This window comes from Theropithecus gelada, chromosome 5 (assembly GCF_003255815.1).
Source record: "Theropithecus gelada isolate Dixy chromosome 5, Tgel_1.0, whole genome shotgun sequence".
NCBI classification, from domain to species: domain Eukaryota; kingdom Metazoa; phylum Chordata; class Mammalia; order Primates; family Cercopithecidae; genus Theropithecus; species Theropithecus gelada.
Genome location: NC_037672.1, coordinates 57,173,338 through 57,200,108, shown reverse-complemented (window position 1 = coordinate 57,200,108; position 26,771 = coordinate 57,173,338). Strand labels below are relative to the sequence as shown.

The 26,771-nt window shown below is 38.4% G+C and overlaps 1 protein-coding gene across 1 annotated transcript in view; it reads right to left on the bottom strand.

The window, feature by feature from the left end:
* Positions 1–26,771, bottom strand: part of WDFY3 (WD repeat and FYVE domain containing 3) — a 309,424-nt gene that overhangs the window by 17,104 nt on the left and 265,549 nt on the right. Inside the window, exons 51-62 of the mRNA XM_025385326.1 lie at positions 26,108–26,188; positions 22,279–22,333; positions 21,895–22,014; positions 18,397–18,514; positions 17,350–17,456; positions 15,681–15,834; positions 10,046–10,137; positions 9,295–9,507; positions 6,206–6,353; positions 4,951–5,105; positions 3,825–3,983; positions 1,423–1,602 (exon numbers count right to left, since the gene is read on the bottom strand). Of these exons, the coding sequence (XP_025241111.1) occupies positions 1,423–1,602; positions 3,825–3,983; positions 4,951–5,105; positions 6,206–6,353; positions 9,295–9,507; positions 10,046–10,137; positions 15,681–15,834; positions 17,350–17,456; positions 18,397–18,514; positions 21,895–22,014; positions 22,279–22,333; positions 26,108–26,188 (1,582 nt within the window). The remainder of the gene's footprint in view (positions 1–1,422; positions 1,603–3,824; positions 3,984–4,950; positions 5,106–6,205; positions 6,354–9,294; positions 9,508–10,045; positions 10,138–15,680; positions 15,835–17,349; positions 17,457–18,396; positions 18,515–21,894; positions 22,015–22,278; positions 22,334–26,107; positions 26,189–26,771) is intronic.

The window sequence follows — 26,771 nt, the reverse complement described above, 5'->3', positions numbered from 1 at the left end:
GTTCTGTGCATGAAGGATGGCCCTGCGGTAGGGGTGAAGGTAAGATGGCAATGGATATGTACAGCTAAGAAGCGATGAGGCTTGGGTGGGTTCCTGCCGACTCCCAAGACTGATTTGTATATGGGGCATCACCTACATGCTGACATACATCATCTACGTACTAATGCGATAAGCTTGTGGGGCCTCAGTCTCTGTAAACCTGCCCTCAAGCTTCCCCTGCTTCAAGACCATCTTAGCAATGAATCTCCTCTTGTCTGCTTCAGGTGGGCTTGGTTTGTGTACAGTGCTCCTAGACAAGGGCATTTATTTTATTTGACTTCTTTCATTTATTTGTATATGAACTATTTATTTCTGAAAAGAGATAGCATCTTTTGATAACTTTTGGATCTGTTTTGAAAATAGCTATATAAGAATTTTTCTCTTGTTTGGGTACCCAAATGTCATCCTTTTTACTTTCCATACTCTGACTATATTTTATTAAAAATTTCAACACATTTCTAATGTTCTTCTTTTTCTATTGTCCAGGCTGGAGTGCAGTGGAGCAATCTCGGCTCACTGCCATCTCCACATCCCAGGTTCAAGCGATTCTCCTGCCTCATCCTCCCAAATAGCTAGGATTAAAGGCACCCACCACTGGCCCGGCTAATTTTTGTATTTTTAGTACAGACGGAGTTTCACTATGTGGCTAGGCTGGTCTGGAACTCCTGACCTCAAATGATCCACCTGCAGTGGCCTCCCAAAGTGCTGGGATTATAGGCATGAGCCACCAAGCCCGGCCAATTTCTAACATTCTTAACAAATCCTACAAATTTCTTGTTTTAAAAAAAAATTCTAGAAAGCTTTGTTTTATTTTAATCGAATCTTGTTCTCTCTAATGTATGCAGCAGTGAATGGATTTTAAGACAAAACTGCTCTCTGGATTACAAACTTTAACATCTACTTGCTTTTCAAACAACACTAAGTCAAAGAAAATGTAGTAACTTTTATAAAATGAGTGCCTATAACTTCAAAAACAATGAGTCATTTTTTAGAAGAAAAATTTATTATTTTTTTAAGAGACAGTGTTTTGTTGTGTTTCCCAGGCCGGAGTACAACGGCTATCACAGGCACAGCCCACTACTGATCAGCATGGGAATTCTGATCGGCTCCATCTCCAACCTGGGCTGGTTCACCCCTCCTTAGGCAACCTGCTGGTCTCTGGCTTTCAGGAGGTCGTCATATCAATGCTGACCTTAGTGCAGACATCTGATGGCTATAGTGCCTACAGCCCAGAAGTCCTGGGCTCAAGTCATCCTCCCACCTTAGCCTCCTGAGTAGCTGCAACTACAGACACGTTCCCCCGAGCCCCACCATTGTTAATGTATTTTGGCCAAGACTACTTGTTTACCTAAACATACGTGAAGTGGGCAATTTACTACTTACTGTTAATTCATTGATACAAAGAGCAGAAACTGGAGCTCGATGCCCGCGAAGCTGGGTTAGAAATGACAGTTTGTTCAAATCCCAAATGATACAGGTTCGATCCCGGGACCCACTGACAATTATGTGATAGGCTAATGATGCTGTGGCGCAGGTGACGGTATCAGTGTGGCCCAGTAAGGCCTACAAATGAGAACAAACAAACAAAATCAGGTTGATCTCAGTGACAGGGTTCCACGGTGACTCCAGAAGCTCCTGGATGCATCAGGAAGCAGTGGCATGCATGCTGGGCAGCAGGTGACTCGAGCAGTAGTGTCTGGAGAGTCTGGAAGGCAGACCTCCTTTCTCCTCCTGCTGACTGCCCTTGCCTCAGTCCATGGGGGTAGAGAGAAGTCTGGAGCATTCTGGAGGCTCTTCTCTCTGTTTTCGCATTACTTCTTTCGTGGAGGTGGGCCAGGATCTTAGAAGGAAGAGGGAATGACAACCACAACCCAGTTTGGGTTTCTTTACACTATTTTTATGTAGAGATGTATTGATTATGGGCACCAAAAATACAGAATTTCAACTCTGTATCTATTCTTTTATGCCACAAACTCCTGTTCAGATCATTCTAAGGAATTACAATTGAATGAATTTTTTAAAAAAATGCATAAACTGTGAGAACCACATGGTTATAGCATGTGGTCTACAATAGACAAAGGGAGAATGTAGTCCTGAGGCATCAACATGCCGAAGTCCTGCTGCCAATGGGAGATATCTGAGTATCTGTGCCTGAGAGGAATTCTTTCTTTAAACTTCCCTCTTTTGCTGGAATATGAAGAGAAACAGGACCCAGGGAAATGGCAATGTGTGAAAATAAATAAATATTCTGAAGAAAAAGATTTAGATTACTGTTAGTAGTTCCTAAGTACTTAGAATGGGCCATCTGTCCCGGCAGAAAAATATATCCACTTAATAATGAGTTGGCTTCATCTGTTGCCTTCCACACTAGGATGTAAGAAGTCGCCTTCTATTGTACATTTCGGGAGAGCCTTGGGTGTAAATCAGTGCAAACTTGGAGGAGAGATTTTTCTATCATGTATAGTAGGTATTTTTTAGAGATTGAAGGTTGATCAATTTTTTAATACTTTCGAGAGAGAAAACTATCTGTGTATACACATGAAATATATGTGTGTGTGTGTGTGTGTGTGCATAATATACAAAAATGAGGTGGCTTAAAATTTTGGTCATATAGACATCTTTATAGCATGCTTAGCAAACTCCAGGAAACCATTTTAAGTAGGAAGTCCTTTTTACTGGCACATTACTTTCAAAGTGCATTTTCTAAATGGAAAATATTTTTAAGCAGTATAATTTGGATCAGCAAAATGTACTATTAACCTTGTAATCTGTTCATTTCAAGACTTTCTCCCTCTTTATATGGCTTGCCTCAGGACCCAGCAACTCTGTGAAGTTTCTGGCCTATACAGATGATTCAGTTTTATACTGAACAGGGGTTCAATTTTTTTCTATAGGTATTTATGACACAACTGTTTGAGTTTGGCTTTTAAAATAGCTTTGAAGTCAGACAGAACTTAAATTATAGCTTTACTGCTACATGTGACTTTAGACTTGTGTCTTGACTACTCTAACCTGTGTCTTTTTCAGGGGTAAGATGGGGCTAATAACTACCTTGTAGAATTGTGTGGGCTAGAGTTTTGTATTTGTAGAATACTCAACACAGTCCCCTGAAATAGAGGTGCTCAAGAAATGACAAGTGGTATTGTTACATTATTTTTCAAATTTGTATCATTAAAAATACTTAGATATATGCTCCTTATTTAAAAAAAGTTCTCTCCCAAATAAAATATTACGAAATGGCATAATTATAAAAGGACTCTTGCTTTAAGTAAAAATTAATAATAGAATCATGTATGTAACAGGCAATCAGAAATACTTGTTAATTAAATCATCAAGGGCTCTATTGAATATATTCATGAGTTTGGCATATCCTTAAGTATATGACAAATGAGAAAAGAGAAAAACAAAGAATAAAGAATTTAGTGGCAGATAAATGGAAATCACCCTGGAAGGAAATTAATGAGTCAATAGCAAACATAATTTAGTTTGCAAAAATTCAATTTGGACTTTTGCATTTATATTACTTAAATACACTGAAATATATGTTACCTAAAGACAACTATCTTCAGATTTTAACAAAGGGACCGGCTTAGATCATTGTTAGAAACACCTTATTCTGATTTCCTTTATTTTTCGAAAAAGCATTTCTAGCAACAGAACGTAACTTTGGTTTTGTCCATTATATCTGAAGTACCTCAGAATTATGGAAGCTTTTTACTTTCTAAAGGGTGTAGGCACAGGAGATGGACTATGTCCCTCTTGGCATTTTCTATGTTCTCTCTTACCTGTTTGAGGGTGAGGGTCTTGGCCTTTTCTTTGGAGGTGCCCATCTCCCACACACACACAACTGTGCTTGTTCCACCCGTGATGACCAGCTTGGGGTTGGGGCAGATTGCACAGAGAATCTGGCCCCACTCAGACAAACATTCATAAACAGTCACAGCCTGTAAAGTAAAATGGATGTGAGACACACATGTGGTTAAGTACTACAAACTTCTGAAACTCAAGGAGCAGAGCTGAGTGGAGGTGCAGGCACCTTACTGGCAAATAGCAGCTCATGTTCTGAGCTAGCTTTAGTTCAGAAGCATATCCACTGAATCTCTACCCTGAACTACTCCTACCACCTCCAACTATTGCTGCTGCTGAAAGCCATAACCAAAAAGGACTTTGTTCATAATAGGGGACTCTGGTTTCTCCAGACTGGGAAAATGATGCTGAAATTGTGTGACCTATGGAAGGTGCAGGGGACAATGTGGCAAAAGGCTGCATTTGCTGTAGATAGAATGTGAAAAGAGAGCGTGACTGCTGCTGTTTAAGGAGAACATCAACAAAATGGAATCGTGTTACAAAACAACATAACAGACTGTGCAGATTGTTTTTGTCTTGCATTTGGGAGGGGACTGTTGGAGGGCAAACACAGGGCACTAAAGGATCACTACAGATTGTCTCTCCAAGAGGTACTTACGGGACCCAAAACAGTTGCTGTTGCTTCTTGTGGGATAGAGCAACAGGTTTTCTGCCAGCTTGTTTGGAGCACTAAAATGAAAAGTGGGCTAGATGGTGACTCATCAAAAGGAGGCTATTCTGGTTGGCAGAAATGCTGAGCACCTTGCTGGCTGGGATCTCTCGGAGGAATTCTTTGAGTGAGAAGAAAACTGCTAGCCCCTATTACACAACTTTGCAAAAGAGGCTTGTTCTGCAGGGAACATGACGTCTCTATGAACTCCTTTATCCTGCTCTCATTCAGTGAAGCACTCCTTTCCCCAAATAGGAAAGCTCACTTTTCCTTTGGGGTTTGGAGGAGCAGCTGACAAGTCCTTGGACTGGGTACTCCCCAACGCTATTACTCATATAGGATAGCCAGACCACAAAAGAGCAATATTAAATGAGTAGGCAGGAAATAATGCAAACCTTGTCTGACTCATAGGTTCCCAGTCTGCAACTGAGGTCTGCATATCCCCAAGCAAAACTTTTATTCCAGGTTGGTGGGATAAGAACCTTATTCTGTTCCACGGCAAGAATACCTTTATCTGTACATATGATTTGTCCCACAGGTTCTTTGAGTTCTATAAAAAAGAAATCATGGTATTAGGACAGGAACAGGAAAAACTAACGTCATCATCTCATGGAGGATGATAATTTCAAATATTCATATAAATCAAGCATCCTGACACCTACATTGAGACAAAATAATCTCAGAAATAGAGCTGGGCTTTTGAATCTCCCACAAGACCTGCTGGGTGGAATGTTGAACATAACAGGTCCTCTGCAGGACTTCCCTCCAGTTTTCCTATTTCTGGGCACTCTCTGGTTAGGTTACTTACTGTTCAGGTCTGCCTCTCTAGGGTTGTACAGAGTAATCTGGGATGCTCCCTAGAATGTCATAGGGACACAGATGATCAACAAATCTATGTCCTTAGTACTTCCCAAGTCATAGCCAGCCCTTAGACTTCCTCAAGGAAGGTCATGTCATTCCCCAGAGGCACGCACTCCTTGCTCCACACCAGCACTCTGATGACCACATTACTACTCCAGAAAAATCGCCAGGAGTGATTGATGCTGGCACAGAGCAGAGTCTGTGTAATGAGGCCAAATGGCATAGAATGGCACACAAGTTAACCAGACTTTGTTCCAATTCTTGGATATTTTTAAGCGACAACTTCAAGATTTTGCAGAACTTTTTTTTTTTCATTCTAAGGGAAAAAAACTTACTTGAAAAAATATTTTTACATATCCCATTATACCATTAGATAAAAGATAGATGTCTTTTCACTGGCATACTAAAAATACGTTCTTTTACTAATATATCAGATAGGCAGAACATATTTAAATGAGAATGAGATTATGAAGCCAATTTTTTTTTTTTACCTATAAAGTTGAAGTTACAAGATTTTGGTATTTTAGAGCTCTGATTATCTTAAAGAGGAGAGAGAAGACTGTTTGGTTCCGATATGAAGTCCAACAAGCCAAAAAAAGAAAACAGAGAAAAAAAAGCAAAAAGAGAAAATACAAATACTAGTAGGTACTTAGTAATTTAACACAAAATCTATGGCACTTATTAAACAAATTATGCTATTGTCAAAAAGCAAATTTGTTATTGTTAAACTGGGATTATTAAATAATCCCATTAAATCACAAATCAAAAGTTTATTTCTCATTATTTTACCTTTTACAGGTGTTAGAGAAGGCCTCAAGTTGTCTAGATGATGAAAAAAGATCTTGTCACTTGTAGATCCTGGTAGGACAGAGATTCCTGCATTGTCTCCATTGAGTCGACTTCTCACTCGCTTTGGTGGATGAGGTTTTTTAAATAACTGGTATGAAAGAAGATGACACACTTTATAATGAAAGATCACACTTATAAGCCCTTTTATATGCCAAGCATTGTGTTCTTATTTCAATTAAGGTTCACAAGAACCAGTAGGTACTATATTATCCTCATTTCACACCTGAGAAAGAGATTCAAAGAGGCTACGAAGGTGGCCAGAGAACTCACACCTGAATAAGCAGGGGCAGGACTATGATACTAAAGCATCGGCTATTGTCTTGTTCTACGCTAAGCTGAATTCACAATAACTTTCTAAAAGAAAGTTAACCTACAGTTGATTGACAATTATTTTCCAATGATATTCGAAAGTTAACTCTTAGTAGCCTAATACCATTCCGTGCCACTGAAGGCAGGCAGACATTCTATCTAACTGGATTATTTCTGGTTTCAACGTGGCCTTTATGTGATTTAGAAACATCATTTTGGTGTCCTAAAAAGGTGTTACTGATTTGCTGAAAGTGTGAACATTATCATCTTCTTTGTACTCTGCTATGCTGTAAAGGGAAAAAAGAAAATAAAAATGTGCTACATCATCATTCAGTATTTCTATAGGATTAAAAATATTAATGGCTGGGTGAGGTGGCTCATGCCTGTAATCCCAGCACTTTGGGAGACCGAGGTGGGCAGATCATGAGGTCAGGAATTCGAGACCAGCCTGGCCAATATGGCGAAACACGTCTCTACTAAAAATACAAAAATTAGCTGGGTGTGGTGGCACATGCCTGTAGTTCCAGCTACTTGGGATGCTGAGGCAGGAGAACTGCTTGAACGCAGGAGGCGGAGGTTGCAGTGAGCAAAGATTGCGCCACTGCACTCCAGCGTGGGCAACAAAGCCAGACTCCGTCTCAAAAAAAAAAAAAAAAAGTACATTTAAGATTACTATTTTTCAATTATTGTAAATCTTTGAGACAGGCATAGTTTCTGTTGGAAAACTAGTATTTGAGGAGGAGATCTGAAAAACTTTAAAGGAAATGAGATTTAAGATGAATACAACACCATCACACTTTATAAATTAGACATTTGGGGTTTCCAAGAGAAAAAAAACAGAAAAAATTCTTTGTGCAGAGGAAGATACACATTCCAGGCTCTCAAACCTTTAAATGTTTTGTTCCTACTTTATCTACATAACGGACCAAAAGATCAGGCTTCTATAAAGATACATAGTTTTAAAGCACATTCATGAATGTGCATTTACTGAAGACTTTTATGTGAGGACCTAAGGACAGAGCACTGCGCCAGGCTGCGGGTATATAATGAGGTATGGAGATGATGACCATAAAACCTACATTCCTGAGGATGGCCTTACTTGAAAGTACCCTCTATTACTCAATGTATGTCCCAGAAATATGCTGGCATCCAAACGATACTTCCCACACTTCTGGCCTCTTCTACTTCAAAGTAGCACAAAAATCCTGCAACAGTGCAAGTGTCTTGATTTTTATGTTCAGAATATGTATTTCCCCTAGGGTATGAAAAATGGCTCCAGCCCTTGTAACTCTCATGAAAAAGAACAAAGTTAACTAAATAAAGGTATAGTTAATATTCGTCAACTGTGAATAGTTTATCAGCAAGTATTTTGCTTTAAAAAACACGGCCAGGTCCCATAGCTTATGCCTGTAATCCCAGCACTTTGGTAGCTCAGGTGTGAGGACTGCTTGAGTCTAGGAGTTCGAGGCCAGCCTGGGCAACACAGTGAGACTCTATCTCTATAAAATAAAAATAAATAAAAATAAAAGTAAACATGTTTCTTTTATGAGGGGATCAGATTGCTAGGTGATCAGACTGCATTGTGAATGGTACAGTTATAGCATGTCCTGCTATCTATTATGGCTTTTCTATATAAAGAGATGTGTCATTGTTTTGTGTGTTCTCAAGTGTCAACCCTGGAAACCTCAAGGTCAGTTAACCTACAAAAAGGAAGTCCACAGAGACGTCTAAAGCAGGAACAGAGAAGGCAGCCAGGATCAAAGTAGGAGCCACTGGTACTTAGTAAAGGTGGGTGGTCTGACCAGCTCGTCAAAGTGTGCCTTCACACTGTGGGGAAGTGCTGCAGTTACTACTGGTGCACCCAGCCCTCCTGCCATACCTCGGACAATGGCGATGAGAGAAGGGATGAGGTCTCTTCAGGGAGGTCTGCTCATCGCTGAATGGGAAATAGGCCTACAGTATCTGGGTGCTGAAAGGCTTAGATCTTGGTCTTCCTCTCCAAGTTTCAGAAGGTGGTGAGGGCAGCTATTGCATGTCCTAGGCATTCCTGTGGCACGTGCTCTCACACCACAGCACTTATGCCTATGTCAACAATCTAACCCAATCCAACATCATCTGTTCCCTGAACTACTACAATAGCTTTCTTAATGGTCTTCTGCTCCCCATTTGGGTCCCCAGCAGTGTGTGTGTGTGTGTGTGTGTGTGAGACAGACACACAGAAAAAGAGAGAGAGACAGAGAGAGAGACAGAGAGAGAGAGAGAGAGAGAGTGAGAGAGAGAGAGAGAGAGAGAGAGGTGCGCATAGAGTAGTTTATTCTGACTGAGAGCAGAATGAACTTCTAAAGTTTAAATATGACCATGTCATTTCTCTGCCTAAAATCAGCACTGGTTTCCCACCGGCCTCCAGACAAAACCTCATCTCTGTGTATGTGGCCTATAAGGCCCCTCCTGTTATGTCTTATGGAGGTTTAAGAAAGCACACCCTGCATTAGTCTGTAAGGGATAATTCTCTTTAAACAAAATTTTTATTTATTTGGAGTGTGAGAGTGAGAAAAAAAGCAACAATGTAGGAATCTATTGAAATACTAGGTGATATTTATGGCTGTTTATTAAGTTAATCTAAACTTAATTATTTTGTGGTCATCCACAGGCTAGAGAAATGTTACAAAATTTACAAAATGAAACAGAGTACATCAATCATAAAAAAAGAACATCCATACCTGTTTAGGGATCTGACCGAAGTTATTAATGAACCCAATTGTGGCTGTCTCCTTTAGTGGGTCATTGATGTTGTAGATATCCACTTGACCCTCATAAAAAAGATGATGGAAGACATTTACAGCTTCTACTGCAGCAGGGCCTTGCTGTTTATACCCGAAGATTAAGTCAATCCACTCATGTAGATGGGCACTCACATAATCACACTCCAAAGCCTATAATTTCAAACACAGATTTAGTCACTGGCTGACTTCTATTACTTGCTCAGAGACTAGAAAAACCTTGGTAAGTGGTTAATAGGAACAAAAATAACTAAAAATCATAAAAACAACATAGTAGTTCCCTCTTATCTGTGGTTTCGCTTTCTGAGATTTCGGTTACCTGCAGTAAACCATGGTTTGAAATTATTATATTTATGAGAGTGAGAGAGAGAGATCACATTCACATAGCTCTTAGTATGCTGTTATGATTGTTCTATTTTATTGTTATTATTCTTAATCTCTTACTATGCCTAATACATAAATTAACCTTTATCAGATGTATAGGAAAATACATAGTTTATACATACATAGGGTTTGGTACTATTCCTGGTTTCAGGCATCCACTGGGGTTCTTGGGATGTGTCCCCTGTAGATAAGGGGGCCTGGCTGTGTTAGTAACAAACAGGTGATACTCTGCTAGAGGCCCTGTCTTTGTATTATGTTCAATGACCAAATGAAATCCAACTTCAATTGCAAAGTGTCCTTCCATTACCTCACGATGGACTCTGATGAATTCTCGTGGGTCCCCTTTTGCCCAGGGTGGAAGGATAACATCTCCAAGCTTGGTGCCATTTTGTTTACAGCCTATGCAATTATATACATTTAAAAAAAAAAAAAAAAAAAAAAAAAAAAAGAATGGGATAAATGGTTAACTTTGTATTATTCTGACAGACAAATGGTGGGTTAGATTCATTACCAGAACACTGAAATTGTACATCAGAAAGGACTTCAGAGATTATCAATCTAGCATCCCTCAAGGTTGCTCCTCAGATCACTCCAGCAGAAACAGGTACTAAGTCAGCAAAACTGAGGCCCTCACTGCCAATGTCTTCAGGAAATGCTGAGTTATACAAAGTGAAACATGCTTCTTTCTGCAGAGTCTTGAGGGCAAGACTCCTCAGAGGTTTCATATGCTAACATGCACTGCCCTTCTCTAAGAGGGATATCGAATACAAAATGTCTGAAATTTAATTGACCACGGGACTCCTTTTCAGTGAAACATTTTGCAGGGTTACTGTTTTGAATCTCCTGGAAACAGTCTCCTAGAGATATCTGCAATACAAGAGGTTTATCATATCGCTGACTCTTAGGTTCTCAAAAGAGCTCTGTAGAACTGGCATGTACTTTGCAGTAAGCATTCTCATTTAAAAAGTGAAATCTGAAATGACATAACTTTTTGCTGTTATTGCATCATTTAACAGAAAAAATATTTGGAAAAACTACAGGGCTACCAAAAACAAAAAAATAACATGTTGTGATAAAACACATAAATAACATTTATTCCATATAAACTTATTTTAAGTGATAGCCAGATAATTTCTAAAATACAAAAGAAACCATTCGCTATGAAATCTATCCACATCAAAATATATTAAATTTGGCTGCATCTAAGCAAAAAGGTTGTTTTTCTTTTTTTGAGATATACCAAAAAAGTCACTTTAGCTTACAGAGTTTTTATAGGTACAAATCGGATTATCATTGTAAAAATGACTTTACAAACAACAATGTTGACTCACTAGTTTAATAGCAGTTGGTTAGATAAATACTCGTGTTGGAAATTTTCATACAGAAATGCAGTTGTTCAAATTTTAGAACACAAAGCCAATTCCACGTGAAAGCAAATAAAATATTTCCCTTAGATACAATCTTGCCTTTAGCATTGCTAGTTGATGGTTTATTGACAACGTGATATTAAGTGAGTGGTGCAAATATCAGTTTACTCTTTAAAGGAATGTCTTGACTTGGTTGGAAAGGTTACCATATGATTTAAGACAAAGATAAATCAAGTTATTACAACCCTTCCTCCTCAACCATACACACTGCACACTCTGTGCTGAATCTCCCTGAAATGCCCAATAGGCCTAATTTTTTGGTAATAATAAACAGGTAAAAAGGCTACTTGAGAAAGAAATTACTTTTCAAAATTTTGCTATAATCCTTGAACACTTATTTGATAGAATTTTATTTTATGAACACTATATGCAATTTTAAAATGACATATAAAGGTAACACAGTCTGTAGGAAAGCCTTTGTCTAATTCTTTTACTTTCTTTTTTTGAGATAGGGTCTTGCTCTGCTGCCCAGGCTGGACTGCAGTGGTATAATCATGGCTCACTTCAGCCTTGAGCTCCTGGCCTCATGTGATCCTCCCACCTCAGTCTCCCATGTACAGGCACGTGTCACCATGCCTGGCTAATTATTTTATTTTGAAGGGATGAGGTTTTGCTCTGTTGCTCAGGCTAATTTTGAACTCCTGGCTTCAAGTGATGCTCCCACCTTGGCCTCCCAAAGTGCCTGAATTATAGGCAAGAGCCAGTGCCTGGCCCTTAATTTTGCTCTTCTGAAGCTCTCCTCCGTGTGTATCCAAGGATATATGGACAAGAAGACCCCAGGGTGAATATTACTTATCTCATAGCAAGGGGAAAAAAAAATCCAAGTGCTTTTTCTTTCTTTCTTTTATTTCATTTGACACAGAATCTTGCTCTGTTGCCCGGGCTGGAGTGCAGTCGTGTGCTCTTGGCTCACTGCAACCTCTGCCTCCTGGATGAGTCTTGTGCCTCAGCCTTCTGAGTAGCTGGGATTACAGGCACACACCACGATGCCCAGCTAATTTTTGTATTTTTAGTAGAGATGAGTTTTCACCATGTTAGCGAGGCTGGTCTCGAACTCTTCGCCTCAAGCAATCTGCCCACCTCAGTTTCCCAAAGTCCTGGGATTACAGGCGTGAGCCACTGCGACTGGCCCCAGGTGTGTTTTCTTTTACACCATTTACTATCTTTTCTGTGTGAAGAGGCAAACTGTGTTTTTTTTTTTTTTTTTTCTATTGGGGTGAAATTCACATAAAGTCAACCATTTAAAGTGAACAATTCAGTGGCATTTAGTTCAGATACAATGTTATGCAACCATGATTTCTATCTAGTCCCAAAGCATTTTTATCACCCCAAAAGTAATCTTGTACCCGTTAATCAGTAGCTGCCCGTATTACTTTCACTCCAGCTCCAGAACACCAATCTGTGTCCTGTCTCTGTGGACTTACCTATTCTGAGTATTTCCTATAAATGGAAATGTAGAAGATGTGACAATTTTTGCCTGGCTTCTTTCACTTTGTATAGTGTTTCTGAGGTTCAACCACACTGCAATATTTATTAGTGCCTCATTCACTCTCATGGACGAATAATATTTCATTGTATGTATGTGCTACAACTGGTTTATCCACTCATCACTTGGTAGACATTTGAGCTGTTTCTGCCGTTTGGTTATTGTGAATAATGCTACTATGAACACGTTCATACACATACTTAATTGAGTTGCGTTTTCAATTCTATATACCAAGGAGTGGAACTGCTGGGTCATATGGAAATTCTGTTTAACTTTTTGAGGAACTGCCAAACTACTTCCCACAGTGGCTAAACCATTTTATACAACCACCAGCAACGTATGAGGGTTCTAATTTTTCTATACCTTTGCCAGCCCTTGTTATTTTTCAGTTCCCCCCACCCCATTATGGTCATCCTAGTAAATATGAAGTGGTATCTCACTGTGGTTTTCATTTGCATTCCCCTAATGACTAATGATGTTGAGCATCTTTTCATGAGTTCACCAGCCATTTGCATAACTTATTTGGGAAACTGTCTATTCAAGTCCTTTGCCCATTTTCCAACTGGGTTGTTTGTCTTTTTGTTGTTGAGTTATAAGGGTTGTTTATATTCTGGATACTAGATCCTCATTAGAGATATTATTTGCAAATATTTTCTTCCATTCTATAGGCATCTATTCATTTTCTTGATAACATTCTTAGATGCAGAAATTTCTAATTTTGATTAAGTCCAATTTATCTTTTGTTGTTGTTGCTTGTACTTTTGATATCATATTTAAGAATCCATTGCCAAATTCAAGATCATGAAGATTTACCCCTATGTTTTCTTTTAAGAATCGTATGACTTTAGGTTTTATATACAGTGTTTTGAAGTGTTTTGTTTTTGAGACAGGGTGTCAGTTTATCACCCAGGTTGGAGTGTAGTGGCATGAACACAGCTCACTGTATCCTCGACCTCCTGGGGTAAAGTGATCCTCCCACCTCAGTCTCCTGAGTAGCTGGGATTATAGGTGTACATCACCACGCCCAGCTAATTTTTGTATTTTTTGTAGAGATGAGGTTTTGCCATGTTGCCCAGGTTGGTCTTGAACTCCTGAGCTCAAGTGATTCACCTGCCTTGGCCTCCCAAAGTGCTGGGATTACAGGTGTGAGCCACCATGCCCGGCTCAACCACTGTTTTTTAAAGTATGCTATTTCAAGGAGGGAAGATAATTTGTTATGAGGGTAAACATAACAAAGATACATCCTGCTTTTTTAAAATTTACTTATTTTAAAAGTAGATTGGTTGGTTGGATTTGTAAGTGGTCTGTCTGGAACACCTTTGCAACATGGATTATCATAACTGATAGATGTTTCTGGAAGATTATGAGCTATCTCTTTCTTTCTGCGCCTCTCCATATTTGTCTCTTTGACAGTGGTATCCCTGGGGAAGAAGGCAATATTCTCCAAAGTTGAATTATAAGTGAACATAAGAAAACACTAATGTGGCTGTCCGTGGTGGCTCACGCCTATAACCCTTGCACTTTGGGAGGCTGAGGTGGGTGGACCACTTGAGGTCAGAAGTTCAAGACCAGCCTGGCCAACATGGGGAAACCCCGTCTCTACTAAAAATATGAAAAAGAATTAGCCAGGTATGGTGGCGCATATAATCCCAGCTACTTGGAAGGCTGAGGCACGAGAATTGCTTGGACCTGTAAGGTGGAGGCTGCGGTGAGCAGAGATTATGCCACTGCACTCCAGCTTGGGTGACAGAGCAAAACTCTGTCTCAAAAAAAGAAAATGCTAATGTGCATTCATAGTCAAAGGCTACAGCAGGTATTTGTTGATTGTCCTTGTTGACTATCTATTCTATTCTTTTGGGAAAACCCATCACTTTCTCTAATTCTAAGCCCTAAAGTTGTGTCTTTAGCTGCTCAAGGGTGAGCTCTAGGCATAACTGGAGGTAATAAAATCAATTTCAGGACGTTTCCTGGGGCTCTGGAGAGAGTCTTGTTATCTTCCCCATTAGATCCCATTTCACAAAGGTAGAGTTGCTGATGGACAATTAAATATACAAAAATTATCTTTAGCAAACTTCAAATAGAAATATCTTCCATATGTATAGGATACAAACACTTCCCTGTATTTTCTGTTCATGCAAATTTGGAGGTAGTACAGTTATAATTTATGTGCTAACTCTTATAAAACAGTAGAAAATACAAAGAATGAAAAAATATAAAACAACAAATATCTGGCAGGAATACTCTAACATGAAAACAATGGAATTCTGATATGCTTTAAAAGAAATACTCAGAAGCACAGATCAGCAAACTGTGTTCCAATAAACTGTAACCAAAGTCAAATCCACTTCCTCTAACAGCCAGATAATATAAAAACAGCACTGATGAAGTTTTTCTTGTTTTTGTAAGTGCTGATTTGGTCCTGTTTTTCTAGAAAATAGAGCCCTTACAGGATAAAGAAAAGGGATTTACTTAAAGTTATTCTGAAGTTCTAATTTTAAAACACATTAGCATATAAACCAAGAATACATTAGGCAATAAACGAGATTAAAACAATATGTGAAAAATTCGGATATACCACTCTTAGCTATTAATGGGTTTCAATAGTAATATTTTTCAAATAAATTTTCACTTCACCTTTGTTTTCATCAAAACAACAAAATTCTAAATGTTGGAAGTAATCTGTCTCAATATTTATTTATTTAGAGACGGAGTCTCACTCTGTTGCCCAGGCTGGAGTACAGTTCACGATCTTGGCTCACTGCAACCTCCACCTCCCAGGTTCAAGCAATTTTCCTGCCTCAGCCTCCTGAGTAGCTGGGATTACAGGTGCCCACTACCACGTCCAGCTAATTTTTGTAACCTCAAAAATGACATGTAACCACACCCAATTATAGCAAATGACTGCAAGAAACTATAACGAAATTTTTTTCTTGTTAATGTGTGCTGCAGACAATCTTCAGAAAAGTGACTTATTTCTATTGGGCTTTTCCTGGCTGACATTCCTAAGACAGTGCCACAGCTCTACGTACCTAGATCGAAGTTGTTGGAATTGAATAGGAATTCTGGTAAATAAAAGAACTCTGGAATAAGTTCTTTTACATCTGCCATGTTGTGCTTCGATGCTGAATACCAGGCCTCGCGCACACTGTGAAACATCCGGTCAGCCAGGTCAAAGTGGCCACCCTGTGGGCAGAATGAGAAGACACCTCTCTATTACAGAACCATTCCCACCTGACAGCTTCTATCAAGTTCAAGAGCTTGAAAACTCCAACTATATTTGGTGACATTTCAATTTCTCATTATCCTACATTAAATGCACAAAATTTTTTAATAAACATGAAACATCTATTTCTCTTTGGGGTAATCCTTACAGAGGGTTCTCTCCACATTTGTTTTATAATCAAACTGAAAATCAAATGTAAAGATTTTAAAAAGTCATCCAAAAAACAGTAGATTTTAAAGAGAGGACAAGGCTGTAAGAAATATGAGTTCTTCCATAGTTTGATGATGCCATCACAAGAAAAGATTCTAATGTAAATCATCTACAGTTGGAAACATTCAAATTACGTTTTGAATGTTTTTTGCATAAATTAACATGATATGCAAGTTCTCATACTAATGAGAATTAAATGGAGAATTAGAAAAGGTGATCAGTTACAGACTGATAAAGCAAATTAAAATAGAAAAGGGATATTTTTGACTATACAGCCTCAGGTACACTACCCATCTTCTTCAGTAAAGCCCCCCATGCTGCTGTGTTTTAAGTGAACACGGTGTACCTGTCTTATGATGCTCACTGTGGGAAAATGCCAAAGTCCATGCCATGGCTGCCAAGGCCTGCCATACAATGTAGCCCCTGTTTCCTTGTTGACCTCTTCCCTTACAACTAACTTTCCTCCTTACTTACTCTATTCTGGACACACTGGCCACTGGGCTGCTCCTCAAACATGTCAGATACAAGCCTGCCTTAGAGCCCTTGCACAAGCTCTTCCCTCTGCCTGGAACATGTATCTCCAGATATCTGCAGAAGCAACACCCTTACCTCCTTTAGACTTTTTCTTACAGGAGACCTACTCTGATCACTCTACTTAAAACTGCATCCCACCCTGCCCAACCTCCTGTTCTCTCCACCTCCCATCCCCCTTTCTGGACCTATATCTTTCTGATAGCTTTTATCACATTCTAAAACACCTTACAGTTTTCTTATTTTTGATATTTGGCTGTCTTCTTCAACTGAAATACATAAACTGCACAGGTAAGGCTTTTCTCTTTATTAATTGAAGTCCTCCCAAGTACCTGGAACAGTGCCTGGCACACAGTAGGTATTTATTAAATACGTGCTAAATAAATGAAAGAGAATGTCCAGAAAAGCAATCATAATCAAGGAAACAGAGAATGAGCTGGAATATATCATGTTTTTGTAAAATAAAAATTGTTTAATTCAACCAGTTAGGGCTGGTTGAAAAATGTATGCTACTTATGTATTTGATTAAAGGATGCTGGCACTTATTTGTTCTAAGCGAATTGTAGTTCATTATCAGTTTTGGTCCAACAAAATTCTACTTTAGTTATGTAATTACTTTGTCATTAAAACTTCACAGAGCTTCTTATAATGGAAGATAATGGTATTTTAAAAGGTGACATTTTAGATAGAAGAGGATAGTATAAAATAGAAAAACCTCCAATTTAAAGTTTTACCTGTAGCCTTAAGAATATCTGTGTGAAAGGCTCCATCCTCACAAGGTATGAGGCCACAATCATTGCAGATGAATAGTGGGTCCCATAGTGGTATGCGGGAGTTTCTCCTGTTTAAGAAAATTAAAGCATAATTGAAACCAAAAGAAGAAATATGAAAAATAAAATCAGTATTACTTTATGTTTGAAAACAATAGCCCATGTGATAACTGTGACACTAAACACAGTTAGTACTGGCATTTTCAGCAGGAAAACTTCATGATGACACCACTATCCCTCTCTTCTATATTTGACAGTAGTCCAAATTAAGTATAATTCAATGGCCTATTCCCACAAACTTAGTATGTCTACCAATTTCATGTTTTGAGGCTTACTATAATAGTTAACCCTTAATAGTAGACCATCTTCCACTAAAGCAGGATATGCACTTATAGTTACTTTTTTATTAGGTTCTGGCTTTGCAATTACATATTTCTCTAAATCGTTGTTTATGAATATTAAGCACTTTTTATGTATTTTTACTACATATTCTCCTTGGCAGAGAGGGGGAACAAAAAGCTTAGGCTTTCTTTCTCCTTTGTTTGTTTTGCCTTTTTGAGGGAGAAACACAATAAACATTAAACATAATAAATAACAAGTAAACTATATAATTTTAGAATATAGTCATTTTTTTAAATGCAAAAGGGTTCTAAAAATTGCCTCAATAAAATTAAAGAGAGACAATAAATTAAAGTGTGGTTCCTGGACTAAATATGATTAGAGACAGAGGCAGATTATGATGAGAAATTTCTGTCCTATGCAAAGCAGGAATACTTAGTTTTTCACCAATACTCTAATAAGCTATTTAAAATGCCTTCTAAGCATGGCCACAAGTTGGCATGCAAACTTGATTCCTCTGCTATAATAATCTGCATATATGTGTGGACATATAATGTATATAGATATGATATATAAGAAATTTGAAGGAGGATGTGAGAATGTCAGACCGCTATATAATGACTTACTTTTGAAACTTGGGTAAAAGGTCCAATGACAGAAAAAGTTCCTTACCATTAGGATCCTCCCAGTCTTTATATCGCTTCTTATACTGAGCTAATCGTTCATCTGTTTGTGCTCCCATTGGCTTAGCCAGGTTTCTAAACGTCTTGGGATTAGTAAGATCCACCTCCTAAAATACAAAGTGTAACTCAATTTCAAGTTACTATACACTATCTAGCCTCACTAACGTAGATACAGTGGCTACAGTGGACGATGATGATTTATAAACACACTAGTATCTATAGGGTCAAGCTGGCATAACTGGACTCCAAAATAATGTTATGTATGTACTGTTTATCCACACTTTACAGACAGGCACATGGGAGTTGGTTAACCGATTCAGTTGGAAGATAAGTGCTTTGGAAATTATGTGTTTCACAGGGGAAGCCACTAAGGATCCAGGTTTAGGGGATGAGGATTAAGAGGGAAAATGCTTCCAAGTCTTGGCAAGGACCCAGCAGGAGACGGTGGACACAATAGCTCCAATTCATCGTTAACCTCATCACTCACATAATTGGAGGATCAGATCTCCCTTCTGTGTCCTCCCTCCCTCCACCCCCACCCTGTCTCCCTCCAATGTTACTTCTGAGCATTTTCTTCTCAGAGGTGATCTGGAACTGATATAAACTAGAACACTCAGTAATTCTTTCACCTCTAAAAGATAACATTACACCAGATCAAGTAACTTCCCAATGAGACGGATTCTTCTAGTTTACCAGAGATTACTTTACAAGTTGATGAGTTGACCTAATTCATATATTTAAAAGGAAACTAAAATTTACTCCCTGAGGATTTTGAAAGTAGAAATTTGAAATATGTGCCTGTGGCATATTTGTGTCCTTTTTATAGGACATCATGAATAACCAGTTTTGCCAAACTTTTATTTTTAAAAATCTTGGGCAGGAGAAACTGATCTACATTTCTGAATGTAAGTCAAGTTAGCGTATTTGTTATCTCAAAGTTTATATGTAAAGTACCTCGTTTATATTTTCTGGTTAATTCAACAAATGTTAAAGTATGTACAAAGTGCCAGGCATCATCCCATTGGCTGAGAGTTGAGAGAGACATAAAATGGTCTGTGTGCTCAAGGACCTTGACCCTATGATTACTGCAGGACTATGCTGTAAAAGAAAGCTCCATGATTCAAATGGTGGGGAAAAAACCCAACATAGGTACCATATTATACAACTATAGGGCAGTGTGGGAATAGAAGGCAAAGGAGAAAAAGAACAGAAGGGTCCACATCACAGGGCTGGTACTTGAGCGTTTCCTGAAGGATGAAGTGGAGTTGGTCAGTTGAGTTAGTTGGTGGAGAGAAGAAATGCACGATGGGCACCGGGCAGGTCAGGCTGTGTGTGAAAAGCCACTAAATTACAGAAGAGGGATCTGGGGTGCCCCACGATAGCTGTTCTAGGAGGACATGAGAAATATATACACAGGAGCTACAATGAAAAGGTTGCTATAGTGAGGATTTTCAACTCTCTCCCAAATTATGACGGTGATTCACTGAATAATTTTATTATTTATTTATTTTTACTTCATTATTTTATTTTTTTTTTTGAGACAGCTTCTTGCTCTGTTGCCCAGGCCAGAGTACAGAGGCACACTCTCAGCTCACAGCAATCTCCACCTCACCAGCTCAAGTGATCCTCCCCTTTCAGCCTCCTGAGTAGCTGGGACTACAGATACTTGTCACCACGCCTGGCTACTTTTTTGTATTTTTTGTAGAGATGGGGTTTTCCGTGTTGCCCAGGCTGGTCTTGAACTCCTGGACTCAAGCAATCTGCCCTCCCTGGCCTCCCAAAGTTCTGGGGTTACAGGTGTAAGTCACAGCACCTGGTCACTGAATGATTTTAAACAGGGGGATGACTCAATTAGTGTTCCTGAAACTGGCTGCAGTGTAGAAGGCATAGTGAAGGAAGGAGAGACTAGAGCATTAAGCCCAGTTAGGAGGCTGCTGCAACAGTCCAATAGAAGATGCAGAGGGCCTGAAATGAGACACTAGGTACACTGACGAAGACAAAGGTAGAAATGCCTTGGCCACTGAGCAGACATGGACAGTAGGAAAATAATTTCCAGCCTGTAAGACAGCATGGATGATGGTGCCACTTCCTAAGATGGGGAATACACAGTGAGGGTCAGAATTGCATCGGGAGAACGAGGTAGAGAATTGAAGGTTCAGTAATGGGACCTGTCATGTTCATGTGAGATACATATTCAAATATGGGTTGACAAAGTTCTCCACTCCCTTCTCAGAAAACCACATTTCTTTTGGACTTCCTGTCTCTTTAAAAATCTACACTTTCTTTCTAACTTTCCTTGATGGACTTAAAGAAAAAATATTTTCACTTATCAATCTTTACTCCTGATCTCTTCTTTTCCTTTTATTATTTATGTATTATGCATTAGGTATGCAAATTAACTATACAAGCAAATATATAGATTCAAACATCAAATACACTAACGTACGTCCATGCATAAAGGGTGGATTTCCTTTCATTCTTTCATTAGACCAAAATTTTCTGAGGATAGAAGCTTTATCCTTTTTAATATATTGATGTATAAAATTTCTGAAAGGATAAGCAGCCATGATTCTAGTGAATAAGAAGGTCTAATGAATTTCTGAATTTTAAAAACAATCTTTTTGGTTGTTTACCTAGGGCTAAGTGTCTTTTGTTTTGCCTGCTACAGTTCATTTCCAAAATAATCAGATGTCTATCAGACAGGAGGTAAAGGAAGAGAGGAATCAAAACATTCATATGCTTCTATCTGCTCTTGATTTTGAGACTTGTCAGGTACATGTTGAATTGTTGGAAATCTTCTCCCAGGGCTTTCTGGAATAGTATAAAAAATTTCTTTTATGTGGCAGTAATGTTTTGTAGAAGGGTTACTTTGTGTTTTCCTAACAAACACTTCAAACTACACAGATGGATTCTGATATCCACCAATAGATGCAAATTAATCAGCACTTAAAAAAACTGAATAGATATTATGAATTAATGGCCAGTACTCAATAAGTTGGTCAATTATCCAAACTTTTTATATGTCTGTGCTAAATGCTTCTCATCTATTTGAATTAATTGCCTGTGCCTATTGAGAACATTAAACTACAAACCAAATAAAACATTTAGGCAACTGCAGTTTTTTTTTTTTTTTCTTGTCAGAGACACAGTCTTGCTTGGTAGGTCACCAAGTCACCAAGTCAGGAGTGCAGTGGCACAATCTTGGCTCACTGGAGCCTCCATCTCCTGGGCTAAAGCAATCCTCCCACCTCAGCCTCCTGAGTAGCTGGGACAATGGGGGTTTGGCACCACACCTGGCTAATTTCTGCAGTTTTAGTGGAGACAGGGTTTTGCCATGTTGCTCTGGCTGGTCTTGAAATCCTGGGCTCAAGTGATTTGCCTGCCTCGGCTTCCCGAAATACTGGGATTTTAGGGATGAGCCACTGCACCCTGCTTCAATTGTAGCATTTTAAAATTATTTTTGAAAATGTGTTCTACTAAGATTTACCTCTGAGTCGTAATCTGCAAGGATCCAGGGGAAGACAGGATACTGCATGAGATCATTATATGATCTGCCAGCCAAAGTGTTCAAATGCATCAAATATTGGAAGTTGCTGATTTCACCTCTCTGGAAAAAGATGAATATTCATTTTTGAGCAATCAATGATTTCCACTATGTTCAGCTTTTAAAATTTTATATGCAAAATGATGTAAAGGACAAATTCTTTTTAACAGATTTCAGAACAATGAAATACTTTTTTTTCTAAAAAGAATGAAAATAAAACATTTTCTCTATGGTATGTATTTTATGGATAATTAAAGTGCTTTTAACTGTATGACTTCTACTCTAACTACAAACTTCTAAGGAAGCTCATATATTCATTAAACTTACCTCCCATCTCTGAGTCACAGACTTCTCTCCAACCAAAGTGCTAAGCAACCCAGATCTAAAAGCAATACATAATACAATAAATTAGAAGCAATAAAATTTTAAATCTGAAAAATTATAAAGTTGAAAAATTTAAGTCATCTGGTCCAGGAATTTTTCAAACTGTGGAGGATCTATTAGTGGGTCATAAAATCAGTTTAGTGGGCTGTGATCAGCATTTTGAAATATGAAGTAACATAGAACTGAATTGAAGAAAACAGAGGACATCAGAAGGCATCACATACCTTAAGGGAAAGTATTTTTTTGTGAATTTTGTTTGAGTATTTATAACTCCATTTATGTGTCTTGGGATGAATGTAATATATATTTTTTACTCTAGGTCATATTCAAAAGAGTTGGAAGAACACTGATCTAGTTCAACTTTTTTTTTTTTTTTGAGATGGAGTCTTGCTCTGTCACCCAGGCTGGATTGCAGTGGCATGGTCTCGGCTCACTGCAGCCTCTGCCTCCTGGGTTCTACTGATTCTCCTGCCTCAGCCTCCTGGGTAGCTGTGATTACATGCACTCACCACCATGCCCAGCTAATTTTTGTATTTTTAGTAGAGGCATGGTTTCACCATGTTGCCCAGGCTGGTCTCGAACTCCTGACCTCAGGTGATCCTCTCACCTCAGCCTCCCAAAGTGCTAGGATTACAGGCGTGAGCCACAGTGCCTGGCCTTCTTTTTCTTTTTAAAACTATTTTATAATTTATTTTTTGTAGAGATGGGGTCTTGCTATGTTGCCCAGGTCGGTCTCAAGATCCTGGCCTCAAATGATCCTCCTAACTCGGTCTCCCAAATTATTGGGACTAGAGGCATAAGCCATACACTAACCATAGTCTTTCTTATTTTTACTATAATCACTAAGCAAACAGATCCAAGGATACTTAATTAGAATAACTGATATATTATATAATACTCTGTACACAGTAAGTACATAATACATTAGATAAGTGAATGAAAATATGAATATTGTATAACAGGAAAGTCACTGGTGTCCAGGCCATTTGAAATTTAAGCATTACTTTTTTGGGGACAGCAGACTTCCTTAAAATGTTATAAAATCCTCTTTAAGGTTTATCAGCTTTATAATATTGATAATTAATAATTGGTCATGGAACCAGGAGAAAGTATTTATATGTTTTCTTTTCTGAAAGGAAATTAATACATTTGTAAACGTTAGGTCCTAAACACATCCAGCTCGATGGTACTATTTTCCACTTTGAGATAGTCTTTCCATCAGGCAAACTGAATGCACAAGATACTCTCTTTGGAAAAATAGCCATGATCACTCTTCAACATCGTAAGAAAGGGAACAACTGAAATGGAAGACTAAAGTTGGAAACGAATTTCTGTTTCTTGCCTCTGAGCTCTTAAAAGTTCTTTAACAACTGCCAACTCAGCACAGGAAGTAGCAAGAACAAAGAAATAGCAAGTTTAAGATTATCTAGGAAGCAGTAACAATTTGCTTACAAGTAGAAAAAAGGCTCATTATGTTTTTAAGGAAATTTTTCACTTCCTGTATTTATGTTAACAACAACACAAATGATTAGGAGCAGAACATGTTTCTGGGGTTAACAAAAGCATGTATTTAGCATTGTATTTGCTAAGGCTTGGCTATAAAAAAATAAAAACAAAACTTAAAGAGAAATACACAACATATATAGAGGCACACAGATTGGAATCAAATTTTATTTACAAATTACATAATCTCTAGAACTTTCAAAAGTCATTTTCTTGCATGCTCTAATAATTAATTTACAGCCCCAAAGCACTGCTTCTTTCCAGTGGATTATAAAAGGCTACCACTTATTGAGTGATGTAAATGGAGCTGGGTCTATGGATTCTTGAAATGGCTATGTCATCTAGAAGGCATCGCTAACATGAAATGCGGCTATAAAGAGCATAAAGGAATCACTGACAGTTCAGAATACACAGAAACAGAGGTTTAAATGTAAATGTCAAAAAGCAAAATTTAGAGGAAAACTGGGAAATCTGCAACAAATACGACAAGCAAAGGAGTAATAACTTATGGTAGAAAAATCCTACACAAATTAATAAGATCTCAAAGGAAAAATAGGCAAAAGATATGGACAATTTACAAATAATGATTCTAAATGGCTAATAAACATATACAGAGCTCATGCTTACTAATAATCAAAGAAATATACATTTAAAAAATGAGAAAACATTTTATAAAATCAATAAAATAAAAAAATTAATATACAGGCCAGGTGTGGTGGCTCACGCCTGTAATCCCAGCACTTTGGGAGGCCGAGGTGGGTGGATCACAAGGTAGGGAGTTCGAGAGCAGCCTGGCCAATATGGTAAAACCCCATCACTACTAAAAATACAAAAATTAGCCGGGCATGGTGGCGCACACCTGTAGTCCCAGCTACTTGGGAGACTGAGGCAGAAGAATTGCTTGAACCCGGGAGGCGGAGGCTGCAGTGAACTGAGATCATGCCACTACACTTCAGCCTGGGCAACAGAGCAAAACTCCGTCCCAGTAATAATAATAATAATAATAATAATACACAAAGTTAGCAAGTATCTATTGAGGCAAACTTATCCACTAATAGTACAATATAAACTTGTATAGTTTTTATGAATATCAAGTTGGTTTTGTGTATCAAGAGCCTTAAAATTCCTACTCTTTGTTTTATTAAGGGGACTCTACCACAATAAAATAATGAAGAATCATAGCCAGGCGTGGTGGCTCATGCCTGTAATCCCAGAACTTTGGTGGGCCAAGATGGGCAGATCCCTTAAGGCCAGGAGTTTGAGACCACCCTGGCCAACATGGCAAAACCCCTTCTCTACTAAAAATACAAAAATTAGCCAGGCATGGTAGCACATACTTGTAATCCCAGCTACTCGGGAGGCTGAGAACTGCTCAGTCTGATGCTGAGAATCGCTTGAGCCCAGGAGGCAGAGGTTGCAGTGAGCCAAGATCACCCCATTGCACGCCAGCCTGGGTAACAGAGGGAAACTCTGTCTCAAAAGAAAAAAAAAAAAAATAATAACGAAGAATCACATTTCCAGTCTTATGATAAGAAAACCTGATAAACACCAGGCGCGGTGGCTCACATCTGTAATCCCAGCACTTTGGGAGGCCGAAGCGGGCAGATCACCTGAGGTCAGGAGTTTGAGACCAGCCTGACCAACGTGGCAAAACCCCGTCTCTACTAAAAATACAAAAATTAGCCAGGTGTGGTGGCAGGCACCTGTAATCCCAGCTACTTGGGAGGCTGAGGCAGGAGAATCTCATGGACACAGGAGGTGGAGGTTGCAGTGAGCCAAGACGTGCCATTGCACTCCAGCCTGGGTGACAGAGTGAGACTTCATCTCAAAATAATAATAATAACAATAATTTAAAAAAAGCAAAAACCTGACAAAAATTACATGATGTTTTATATATGTGATGAATAGGTAGCAAATGATAGTTATGTTTCTGAATAGTTTTTTAAAGACAAGAGGTAATATTTAAATATAACACTGAATAGAAGAAGCAGGATAAAAACTTGTATTTAGAGTATAAACTCAGTTATGTACACAACCAATGTACTCATGCTTTAAAGAACAGAAGGTAATTGATCAAAATGTGAGCAGTGATTTGACATAGTGATTATGCATACCTTTTTCTTTTCTTCCTTTAGTTTTCAGTACTTAAAAAAAAGTTTGCAACCACTAGGGGAAAAACACTCATTTAAAATGTTAAATAATACTGTCCAGATATGAATCATCCCAACTTCACTACTAAACTGTAACATTCAAGGAGCAAACCACCTACCCCTGCTCCACACTCGTGTTTGGTCGTTGTCCAGATACGGATTCTGAACTGTCCGTTAGAGACGGCACTACAGCCAAAAACCTGAAAAATTTAAAACAGCATAAAATTGAAAATGAAGTCTCAGTCAGGATCTAATGGGAAGCTTTAGAAAGGATGATTTGTTTAGATGTTCATAGTTGCATCTACCCTCCCATAACCCACTGAATGGCAGGCAAAAGGAGTATATAATAATTAGAATACTCTTTGGGTTATAAAAAAAATATGATGACATCCAGAGCCAAATATAAATGCCCATAACAAAATCTATTATTTTGGACTTCTCTGAATAGGAAATAATTTCTTAGCACTAAAAACAATAGCACCTTTAGAAATTAAAAAATCAGATAAGTAAAAGTGAATCTCAATCACTTTACTTAGCTCTTCCCATATGTGAAAGGAGTTTTGGGCTACCAATCAATATCCACACGTGCTTTATTTGAACCACCCTCATTTCCCAGCTGCTCACAGGTAATATTACTGTACTGCAATGAGAAGCAGTGTTGGATGGTTTAGTTATTCCTCATGGAAATAATTTGAAATATAAAAATTTTCTATAATAGAGGGATTGCCAGGATCTACATCACCCTTCAAAGAGCAAGAGAATGCCTCTCATCTACATGGTTAG